Source organism: Sceloporus undulatus, chromosome 7 (assembly GCF_019175285.1).
Source record: "Sceloporus undulatus isolate JIND9_A2432 ecotype Alabama chromosome 7, SceUnd_v1.1, whole genome shotgun sequence".
In the NCBI taxonomy this organism is placed as follows: domain Eukaryota; kingdom Metazoa; phylum Chordata; class Lepidosauria; order Squamata; family Phrynosomatidae; genus Sceloporus; species Sceloporus undulatus.
In genome coordinates, this window is record NC_056528.1 from 50,602,290 (window position 1) to 50,614,251 (window position 11,962).

General features: G+C 48.3%; 1 protein-coding gene across 1 annotated transcript in view; it reads right to left on the reverse strand.

Moving 5' to 3' along the window:
* Positions 1-1,008, reverse strand: part of MSN (moesin) — a 41,039-nt gene extending 40,031 nt beyond the window's left edge. The window contains exon 1 of the mRNA XM_042477885.1: positions 942-1,008. Coding sequence (XP_042333819.1) covers positions 942-953 — 12 coding nt within the window. The 5' untranslated portion in view covers positions 954-1,008. The remainder of the gene's footprint in view (positions 1-941) is intronic.
* Positions 1,009-11,962: the final 10,954 nt, after the last annotated feature.

Below are 11,962 nucleotides of genomic sequence, written 5' to 3' on the forward strand. Positions count from 1 at the left end.
CTCTGATGGCCTGTAGTGCAATTCTACCCAGCCTAAGAAAGAGGTCTCATGCCTTCCAACTGGCCCTTGCTTAATCCTCTGCCACCCCACTCTCCCAGCTGCTTTTCTCTTCCTTTGGCCAAAGCAGTCTGCCACAATAAGGGAGGCTGGAAGAGGAGGGAATGGGATGGATCCCCCAAAGCCTCTCCTTCCTCGGTGGGCTTCCTGGGCCAGCCATTGGCATCCAGGGAGGCCCAGCGGTGCTTCCCAAAGGTTCATCTCCCAGCATGCTTGGCCATGGGGGCTGGGGCTTCTGGGAGGGGAAGTCCAAAACAGCCGGAGCCCCAGAGTTCGGGAGCGCCCGGACTCTGCTTCTTCTTCTCCGGCTGTTTCGGCCTGGATGGCAGCTAGGAATTCTGGGAAGCAGAGTTCGGGGCTCCCTGGTGGTCCCCAGCCTTGAGACCAAAGGCAGCCCACTCTCTCGGCCCCAGAGCCCCCGGGGAAGGAGCTCAGGGGCAGTGCTGCCCAATGGGCAAAGCCTCCCCAAGGCCGAAAGAGGAAGAGGAGGAGGGCCAGGCCCGGCCCCTCCCGGCCCAGGAAAGGGAGACAGAGAAGGGCAAGAGCTGGCCATTCGGGGAAGGAAGGCAGAGGGCCCGAGGGAGGCCCCCCTCCCTCCCTGCCTGCCTCCTGCCTTTCTTCCTGGCCGAGGGGAAAAGGCCCAGAGTTGGGGGGAGAGGAGGGGAGGCAGGCCCCTAGAGTTGGGGCTTCTCCGGAGCCAGAGAGGGAGCCCCCCAAAGGAAGACCGGGAAGGAGGAGGAGTGGCCCCCAACCCTGGCCTCCCCGCCCCCCCCCAGGGGCTCCCGGGGGCTCCGAGGGCGGAAAGGGAGGGAGGCCGGGGGCTCTTGCCTCGAAGGGGGGACCCCCTCCCCCCCAAGAAAAAGGGATCCCGAGGCGCCACGTACCGTTTTGGGCATCTTGCCGGCGGCCGAAGGGAGGCTGAGGCTGCGACTCAGGGAGCGGCGGCTGAGGCTGAGGCTGAGGCGGGCGGGCGGAGGCGGGCTGCTGCTGAGGCCGCCGGGCTCCTCCTCCTCCGGCCGGGGCTGGGGCCAACCAGGGGAGGCTCTGGGCCGAAGAGGAGGAGGAGGCATGGATGGCGGGGCCGGAGAGGAGGTGCCTGCTGGCTGGGCCCCCTTCTCCCCCCTCCCTCCCAGGGCTGGCCCTGAGGCCCCGGGGCCAGAGGAGGCTTTCTCGGAAGAAGGGCCCTCCCTCCTCGGAGGCCCCCCGGCCCCGGCCTCCGTCCTCCCTGGCCTTTTCCGCCCCCCCCCCCCCCCAAAAGCCCCCTTCCTTGCCCAGAGAGAGCCCCGTGAGTCTGGAGCCTCCTGAGCCTCCTTCCTCAGCACCATTGAAGTCTTTCGTGTGGGAGAAGATGAACCTCCTTCGGGAATGGAAATCCAGGGCCAAACCCACTGGGGAATGGGGATGGGAAGGGACACGCCAGAGGCTAGGAGGGCTCAAGCCCATTGACTAGCCTTGGGGAAGGAAGTCACACTTTCTCAGCCACATCAGAGGAAGGCATGCCAAGCTCCTGAAGAAAGGGGGTCAAGGACAACGGACAATGGCTGCAGCCGCCACACTCGAGAAATCCCCCGCTTTGGCACCGCTTTTCAGCATCCTGGCTCAAGGCTGTGGAATTCTGGGAGCTGGAGTTTGTTGTGGGCCCAGAGCGGAGCAGAGCTTGAGGAAGGAAGGAAGGAAGGCCCCACAACACACTCGCCAACTCCCAGAATTCCATAGCCCTGAGCCAGGAGGTGTGGATGGATGCAGCCTAAGTCTCCAGATGAGAGGCTAGTACTGCGGAAGGGCTTCCTTGGGGCTTTGTTGTGGTTCTTCAAGTTGTTCCCGACTTATGGCAACCCTCAGGTGAAGCCATCGCGAGGTTTTCCTGGCAAGATGGGTTCGGAGGAGGTTTGCCATTGCCATCCTCTGAGGCTGAGAGAGTGTGACTTGCCCTGAGGTCACCCAGTGGGTTTCATGGCCAAGTTGGGAAGTCAGCCCTGGTTTCCAGAGTCCTAGTCCAACACTCCAACCATTAGCCCCTTGGCCTCCGCAGTTGCAGATTTGACGTCTGCGGATTTGATTATTCGTAGTTTTGATCAATAGGTCCTCTCTAGGAATCTCTAGGTCCTCCAACGCAACTCTGCCAGAAGCTGACCATAGAGTTGTGCTGGAGGACCTAACAAATTCCTAGAGAGAACACTTCTCCAGGCATTTGTAGGCCTCCCCAACATGATTCCATGATCAACTTCTGGCAGATGAGGACCATAGAGTTGCACTGGAGGACCTGGAGATTCCTAGAGAGGTAAAAAAGAATAATATTTTCAATATATGTGCATTCCCCCCCCCCCACATTCGCAAGGTCCCTCAGTGAATATGAAGCGACCGCTGTATTATCTCTTCCCTTCAAGTAGACAGACAGCGTACACTGAGTATGGTAAGTATGGCGATAGTCGCCTCCATCTTCACCATTGGGGCCTAATGGGGTCCAGTCATAAAACGGGGATGAACCAAACAGATGGTCTTCTCTTTATGGCCTCCGGGACACAATTAGGAAGCGATTAGAGCTGAGCCTCTCTTGCAGCACGCAACCCTCATCTATTATATATATACATACCCACCCTTAGGACAGTCTAAATGAGCCTCTTTATGGGAAAGGGGGAGTTAGGTCTGTTGCATGTCCTTTATAGCGTTCTCCCAAAGTTGTCTTGTTTCCTTCCCTGGATGAAGCGTTAAGCGGCAACTCCCAGTTTATTTTTAACGGTCTAAAAATAGACCCAAGCCTTTGAAGAGAGCCAGATTTTGGATGGAAAGGAGCAATTAAAAATAAAAAAAATCACCAAACTGACCATTCGAAAATAAACCCTCCTTTTATATTATTATGATGGTTATTATTAGAAGTAATGGTCCTATTTGGTTCCCGCTTCAACTCTATTCCAATTCAGCATACAGTACTGTATAGGCAGAATATGGCTGCAGCCTCCTTCTGAGCAAAGACGCTACTTTTATGGCTTGGAAGGTTTTAATACGAAGCAGAAAATGTATTTAGAAGTAAAGTCTCAGGCCATGTAGGGCTGAGAGCAGAATGCTGTGTAAAAGGTCTGGGTTCAAGTTATCCAGATACAATGGTCACCTTATAAGCCAATAAGTGTCTTTCAGTCTGGCCTGAAGAGAGGAAAGAACCAGATGCCTCCCAACTATCCCAGATCGGCAGGAAGACTCCCAATGGATCCTTTATCGTCCCATTGCATTCAATTCATCATCATCATCTTGAAACTCTTGTCTATTATATTGTGTACAAAAATGCACACAAAAACAGCCCTGGGGCCACATGGTTTGTCAGGGCCTACATTCTCTATAGAAGAGATCAAGTTCAGGGAGTCAGCCTTTGCACTGGGTTTGCACCAATTTGCACTAACTGGAAAGATCCCTGCCTCAGAGAGAAAGAATATGTGTGTCTCTTTGGGAGTCTTTTATTCCCCCCTTTCCCCCTCCTCCTCTGCTCTTTGGCTGCGGTTAAGGAAAACCAACAGAGCGGAGGAGCCAAAATCGCAGTCCATTATCCTTGGTTTGTTGACTCTCCTTCAGTCCCAGCACCGTTCTGTATTTGCTCTAGATTATGCCCTAATCAGGGCTGGCGATAAGGCGGCAAGGGACAATGCCCTGCCCTGCGGCATTCTCCGGAGAGAGATAAGAGAAAGGGAGGTTTGCCAGGACTCTTGGGGAAAAAGAGAGATGGCACCAGGGCTGGCATTGGCGGAGCGGCAGAAGATGGAGGTGACCTACCCTCAGCTTAACCCCATAAACTTTGCCATGACCTTTCTCTCACTAAGAGAGTGAACCAGAGCCTGGAGAAGTTCCTTTGTTGGACTACACCTCCCAGAATCCCCCAGCTAATCCTATATTCAGTTCTGGGCACCCTCAGTTCAAGATGGACGTTGGAACGTGTCCGAAGGAGGGCAACCAAAATGGTAAAAGGTGGAAACCATTTGAAGAATGGTTTACGGAGCTGGGGATGTTTAGCTTGGAGAATGGAAGATGGAGAGGTGACACGATACTCACCTCAGAGGTTGCTTTAGCCTTATCCTATCCTACTATGAGTATCCATGATACTCAGAAGGGTGTGGACACTCACCTGAAGGGCTGCCAGGTGGAAGGTGCATCCGGCTTCTTTATTGCTGGTTCCGAGACAAGAGCATTGGAAGCAGATTGCAAGAAATGGGATTCCTCCTAAACATCAGGAAGAGCTTCTTGGATGCAAGACCTGTTTTGGCCGCCAAGTGGATTGCCTCCAAGTGTGGTGGACTCTCCTTCTTTGGAGATCTTTACACAGAATTGGATGGACATCTTTCAGGAGGGTTGGATTGGATGGCCTTTGGGGAGTCCCTTCCAGCTCTTCATTTCCACATTGCAATGCAGCTGAGGTTAAGGATGAGCAGGAATATTACTTTTAATACCTCCCAAGTGCTGTTGGAAAAATAACAGGACATGGTTACACATTATATACCCTGTAATTTAACAAGTTTGTTACTTATGGAGTGTAACATTATACCTTTGTTACCACTAAATATTGTGTCAGAAGTAACTGAGTTTATGCATAGCTTGTATTACTTCCATGTATTTAAAACCAAGCTTAAGAATTGTTTTTATATATACTTTTGAATTGAAGAAAATAAGTTTTAAATGACAAAAGGTTTGTGCAAACTGGAGGAACGTGGGAAGTTGATTGTAAATACTGTACATAGATCTGGAAAACAAAATTTGACGACTATTTTGTATGTTGTTATTTTGCATATTACTTGTTGCAAAATAAAAATTATATATATATATATATATATATATATATATATATATATGTTGTTACTTCCAAAGTCTCAGCATTACTGCTAAAAATGCATGGAAAGTGCTTTGAATGCTTCAAAACCCACCATAAAACAGCCATTATTATTATGCAGACTACATTATTATTATTATTATTATTATTATTAACCATTATTATTAATGTAGATGACATTATTAATGTAGCTCAAGCTAATGTTGCAGGCTGTGTAGCCTTATCCAGATGTTGCTGGACTGCAACTCCCATCAGCCCCTAGACATAAGGGTGCATTTATGAGGCATGATGGGATGCATAGTCCTGGAGTGGAAAATGTTCCCGGACAACTCGATGCCGTAATGTGACCTTTCTGATTTCGAGATGATTCCTTTGGTGTAAAAATAGCATTTGATTTGAGGTGTGTGGTGATGGTGTTGGTGACGGTGGTGTGTGTGTATTTTGGGCCTAGAGTCTCTCTGTCCCTGGCAGTGGGTCCATTGGCACAATAGGGATGCCTTACACGCCCTTTGCTCAGTCACCCTGACATAATTTCCTGCAGGGAAAAAGCAAAACCACTCTGACCTGGCCTGGAATTGATGCTGGAACAATTCCACACCTCCCCTTCAAAAGAAAATCACATGCAAAGAAATAGGAGTGAATAGGAGGGACAGTGTTTGCTCTTTTATCTCTGGACCATTGTTTCCCCTGGGGAAAATATTTATCCTCTTGGGTTGTAAGGCCATCCCTTCGGCCAGGCTGGAAACAGGGAAAAGCAAGGCTTGGAGGTCTCCGATGAAGTTTCACAGCAAAATGCATTGCAGCCGGGTCTAGTTGACCCCGGTTGACCAAAGCCTTTTTCTGGAGCGGATGAAGGCAAGGGATTTCCATCCCAAAATGACACAGACCCTGCTCTCTCTTGGTACTTTGGACATTGGCTTTGGATGACCAGGTGTCCTAACTGCAAAATGTAGGGCCTGTGAGAAAAATGTAGGACACTACCAAATACAGTGGGCCCTTGGTATCCGCTGTGGTTTGGTTCCAGGACTTCATGGATACCAAAAGCCATGGATGCTCAAGTTCCATTAAATACAATGGAATTATTTTTATAATAGTAATAATAATAATAATAATAATAATAATAATAATAATTATAGTGGGGCCTTGGTATCCGCTGGGGTTTGGTTCTAGGACCTCCTCATGGATACCAAAGACCATGGAAGCTCATGTGCCATTAAATGCAATAGCACAGTGTGTTTTTATGTAACCTTTCTATTTTATATGGTTTTAAGTTATATGCAATCTTTCCTATTTTATACGGTTTTAAGTCATAGCATGTATCGCCAGGTCGATTGACTGTTGAACAGTGTAGTGTAGTGAAATTGTGTTGCTTATATAAAAATGGCAAAATCAAGGTTTGCTTATTGGGATGTGTTTAGTTTTAAATAGGCTTGAAATCCATGGGTAGGAAACCTGTGGATACTAAGGGCAGGCTGCAAAAGCTAAAAACGCTAATATAAATGTGAATCCATGCTTCTGTATAGTCATGCTCAAAATGGAGGACATTTTGAAATTCCTCCTGGACAGAAGGTTGGAATGGAGGACGTGTCCTGGTAAAGGAGGACGTCTGGTCAGCCTGCCTTTGCACCATGCGCTTGGCTGCTTGCACCCATGTGCCTCTCCCATCTCTTGCAGCCTTCAGCCCCTTCAGGCTAAGAAAAGGGCCATTTGGGCAGCCTAGAAACTCCAGTATCTGAGATGGGAAATCTCAACTAATGTCCTTTGGTCACTGCCCCTGGGGAAATGCTAATGGCCAAACCTCCTGGAACTGGGGCATTTCAATGGGAATTCCTCCCTAGAAAGTCTGGGGCACTTCATTCCTCCAAGGGAAGAAGTGACTCAAGGCTTAGGAGGGGATTCTGCTCCTCTCCAGATGGACTGCAACTTCCACTGTTCCTCAGCATTGGGACAGAGACTGCTGGGAGTTATCATCCGATTCTAGGAAGAGGGAGAAATTGGATCATTTCCAGTCACTGCCTGTATCATGGGAAACTGCTACTGTGGGTTTGTTTTTACTTTTTCAGCCTCTGGCTCAAACTCCAGAACCCAACTGGGCTTGCAGAGTCGGAGGAGGAGGAGGAGGCAGGCTGGCCGCTTTCTTTCCCCCTCTTTTCCTCCAGTTCATCCCCTTTTTCCTTTCCAGCTGTTTGGTGCCAGCTGCCAAACCTTTCGCTGCCCACGTCACCCGTCTCCCTTTAGGAACAGCCAACCCAAGCTCTGTCCTTTTTCAAAGTTTAACTCAGCCATGCCAAGGGCCAGAAATCTTGCCTTTCTTTCTTTCTCTCTCAAGATTTCTGAGGGGTTTACCCAGCCCCTTGGCTGCCATATAGGGCTGACATTTTCCCAGTGTCTCCCTGTGCCTTTCCTCCTCTCTTCCTCTTGGAAGGCCTTGTGAAGTGATGTCATGGCACCATTTGAGCTGCAATAACAGGAAACCATCAAGTGTTTACATGGAGAGGCAGGCGGGGGCCGTGGCCGGACCCTGGCCCTCCCCTCCGACTCGGTTTCCTTGGTAGATCTGTTTCCGCAGATTAAAATACTACTGAGTGGTAGTGAGGCAGCGGCGCTGAAGGAAGAGAGAGGAAAGGAAGTCAGGAGATGGACATGATGTGCTGCTGTGATGCGTCCCAGCTGCCTGTCTCACATGGTCTGTGTGCCTTCAAGTCACTTGCAGACTATTACGACTACTACTACTATTAGAATCATAGAGTTGGAAGAGACGCATGGGGCCATGCAGGAACACACAATCAAAACGCCCCCAATAGATGGCCATCTTGCCTCTGTTTAAAAACCTCCAAAGAAGAAAACTCTTTCTTCTTATTCTCCGTCTCCATTCTACTTAAATCCCACCTTCATCTTTAAACAGAGGCCATCTTTTTGGGGTGCCTTGATGGTGAGTTCCTGCATGGCAGAATGAGATTGGACTGGATGGCCCTTTTGGGGGTCTCTTCCCAACTCTGTGATTCATAAGAAGACTAAGAAGGGGGGGGGGGACAGAAAAGATCCTAAAATGTGAAGATCTACAACTGAGCACAGAAGTTAGACTCATCCAAGGCATTGGATTCCCCATCAGCATGCATTGATGCAAAAGCTGGACAGTTAAGAAGACAGAAAGGGGAGAAACCAACCCATTTGGGAAGTGGGGCTGGAGAAGAGGGCCTCTCTTTCTGCTTCCCTCCACCTTTCCTAGCACTGTTGTTTATTCCAATAAGCCTTTCCTTCTCATGATGTGGCCAAAGTATGACAGCCTCTCTCATTCGAGTCATGTTAGCTTCCAGAGAGACTTGATCTGTTTTAGGACCAATTTGTTTTGTCTGTTTTACTGTCCATGGGATCCTCAGCTTTGTTAACCGTCCTCAAGTAGATCTCAACTCATGGTGACCCTGTGAAAGAGACATCTCCAAGACCCCTTACCCGCCACTTGTCTTATAAGCTCTTGCAGATTCATACCTGTGACCTCCTCCTTAATTGAGTCCTACAATGATGAAAAAGGTCATAGTCCAATACTCAGACCATTACTACAACCCCATGCCCTCTACTGAGTTGCTTTTATGCTTGGCCGAGGCATAGATAGTGTCGTGCCATTTTGCACCATGAAACTGTTGGGTTAAATGTCCCTTTAAGGAAACAGGAAAATAATGATATGAGTGTAAATGGGGGAACCCCAGGTGCCAGTCCTTTATAATTAGTCAGGTATGTAAGGACTCTAAAACCCAGAGCAGTTGAGGAGAGTGGATTTGTGTGTTGGTTTTGTGAGCTTGGAAAGTGTGGACTGTAAATATAACCAGCAATATATGTCAGAGCTTTTGTTGTATGTATTGCACCTGGAAGATCAGCCTCCAAGGACTTTGGAAGAAGTTGACCATGTCTGTGCCTTATTTCAGGTTGGTCAGTGCCTGGTTGCCAAATACTGCACACTATGAGTTGTGCATCTGCACTCTGCTGTCTGGGAGCTGCGGTTGAGGCCAAGCGCCTCAGACAGCACTGAATGTTGGCACCTGGTTTGTTTTTGTCACTGCACACCTGTGGGACACAGAAACCACCACTCCTTGAAGACCCTGCTACTTCAGAGGATGATTTCTGGCTTCATCCACACTGGGGAAATACAGTTTGGCACCCCTTTGTCTGGCTCAAGGCTATGGAATTCTGGGAGTTGGAGTTTGTTGTGGGCCTGGAGAGAGTGTGATGTATTAGTCTGAGTGTTCGACTGGGACCCCAAGGGACCAGGATTCAAATCCCTGCTCAACCATGGAAAACTGCTGGGTGACCCTGGGCAAGTCACATTCTCTCAGCTTCAGAGAATGGCAATGGCAAACCCCCTCTGAAGAAACGTGCCAAGAAAACCCCGTGATAGGTTCACTTTGGGGTTGCTGAAAGTCGGAAATGATTAATGCACATAACAACAACAAGGTACAGAACAACAGCCACAAGCCTAGGATAAGAGTTGACCATACAGAGCTGGATGGAGCAAGCGTCTGAGCCGGTGTAAAGCAGACTCCTCTGTTCCCATAACAATAGCTGGGAGAGACCTGGATTCGGAGGGCTAGTGGGCCAGTAGTTGACCAGAAGATGGCCTGGCCAAAGCATTGACATTTATGGCGACAGAAGTCCCAGTTGAGTTTTAATGACTTGGCCTATTCTATTTGCATACATTTCCTAGTAGCACAGCATGTGTCTGCTGACGGTGCATAATGCACCTGTTGTCACAGCCAGGAACTTCCCAGGTGAGCCAATGCTGCCTCAATGGGAAAAGGGGGGAATTCCTTCTTCAAGATGGCCCTGGCCACCTGCACCTTTGAGCAATCCTTGGATCCACAAGAGGAGACTTGTTGAATCTGATGCTCTGTTAAGCAGTTATACAACTTTGGGCCTGGTTAGAAATCTCATTTAAATCCATGTGCCTAATTAGGAAACACAACGAAGCATTGCAAACTCCTTCCATCCCACTTAAACCTTTCCTTTCCATTTATTCACTTTGCTTATCTGCCCATTGCCACAAGAATGGGACTCTGTTGGCAAATGGTTAAGAATAGTATAGATTTTAAAAAATGATACGTCATATGTGTGTGTGTGTGTGTGTAAATGTTTGTGAACTGCTGGCGTTTCCTAGCATTTTCTTGGCTAGAAAATTAATGAAGCTCCGCAACGCTTCAATCGGAGAACTGGATGCAATTTGGCCTTGAGCGCATGAGTGTCATCTCTGACTCAAAATGCAATTTATTGGTTGTACCTGGCGGCTAAAACCTGCCCAGACTTCTGCCTTTTCTTGCTGTAGTGTTGTTTCCACTTGAGTATCTTTCCTAGTCCTTTGGGGTAAGGATTCCTCTGCTTCATCCGCTTTGAGAGTGACAGCAATATATATAGAGAGGGTGCATTGCTGCCAGATCAGAGGTAATGCACAGGGCAAACACACATTCATTGCACCTGGGAGCCCTTCAGTTGCCATAGATCTGTCCTGTGGATTCCTGGGATTTGTAGTCTGGAGTTGTTGCTGTTACATGACTTCCAAGTTGCTTCTGACTTATGGTGGCCCTAAGGCAAACCTGTCATGGGGTTTTCTTTAGAGAGGGTTTGCCATTGCTTTCCCCTGAGGCTGAGAGAGTGCAACTTGCCCAATGGCACCCAGTGGGTTTCCATGGCTGAGCCAGGATTCGAACCTCAACTGCCATTGACTTTGACCTATGGCAACCTTATGAACAAGAGACCTCCAATGACCCCATCCTGCAAAACCCTGGGATTTGCAGTTTCTTCCTTTCTTTTATGACGTGGCCAAAGTATGAAAACCTCAATTTAGTTGTTTTTGCATCTAGGAAGAGTTTGGCCCTAATTTGCTCTAGGAGCAGAATATTCTGATAGAGTATCCTTTACCAGAGAGGTTCTCTCCTCCTTTCCTTAACTACAGCTCTTGGGTTGTGTGTGTATGTCTGCATTGCAAAACTACAAGTCACAGGATGCCATAGGATCGAACTGTGGCCTTTAAAGTGGTATCAAAACACTATAACTATGTAGTGTGCCTTGGGGCCCTTCCACACAACACAACTGCAGCATTATGACTGCAGAGCTGCAGAACGACGCAAACCATCAGGTTGTTTTTGGACTACAGTTCCCAAAACTGAATATCTGTGGGACTTTGGGTGTTGCAGTCCAAAGAAAAGGGGGTAATATTTGGGAGCTTTCCCAACTAGCGGTTGAATTTGTGGGTCGATTTAGAGGATTATCTTGCTTTCCCTTCAATATCCATAAAAGGATGTCCATACTGAGATTCCAGTACGATGCAGATTTATTTTTGATGCAACAAACATGTCGCTCAGCGAAAGAGATGACTAAGTATCTAGAAATTCCTTGAGCAGCCAGGATTAATCCTTGGATAAATCATGTGGGAGCATGATGTGCACAGAGGGAAAACAACAGTAATAATAAAAGTTTGAGCAGCCCTTGAGGACGCTGGAGATATTTAGGAACTTTGAGGTTTGCAGTGGGAAAATGCCATTGAAGCAACTCTGTGTGTCTTGCAGGGGATCGAGAAATGTTTTTTGGGGAGAACCCTACAGATGCAGTAAAAAGGTTTCATCATCCCCTGCACATATACATTGGTCCCAATGTGGGTTGAAACTAGCATGCCCATTTTGTGAATAGCAATAAAAAGAGACCCTAAGCAGCATACAGTATGAAAAGCGGAAAGGAAAGGAGGGGAATGTAGGTAAAAATAAGGAGGTATTTAATGCATGGAGCCAGCGTGGCATACTGGTTTGAGTGTTGGACTATGGCGTTTATCAGACAGGGTCGGAACTGGGGCTTTTGCGTACTGAGCGATTCGAATTCGCGTGCTAACGCGAATGTACTTTCATACCTGGGAGTCCTTCCGCATTGGCAGGATTCAAATTGCTCAATCTGCATTTGCGCGAAGTGCATTCAATGCAGAATGTTTTACCAAACCGGACCTTAACATGTGGATTGGCCGATTTGTATCAGCCGCCTCGCGCATGCTCAGTGGTGCCCTGCATGGGTCGCGACCTTAAACACTTCCGGGGTGAAAAGGGAGGTCACGTCCTTTTC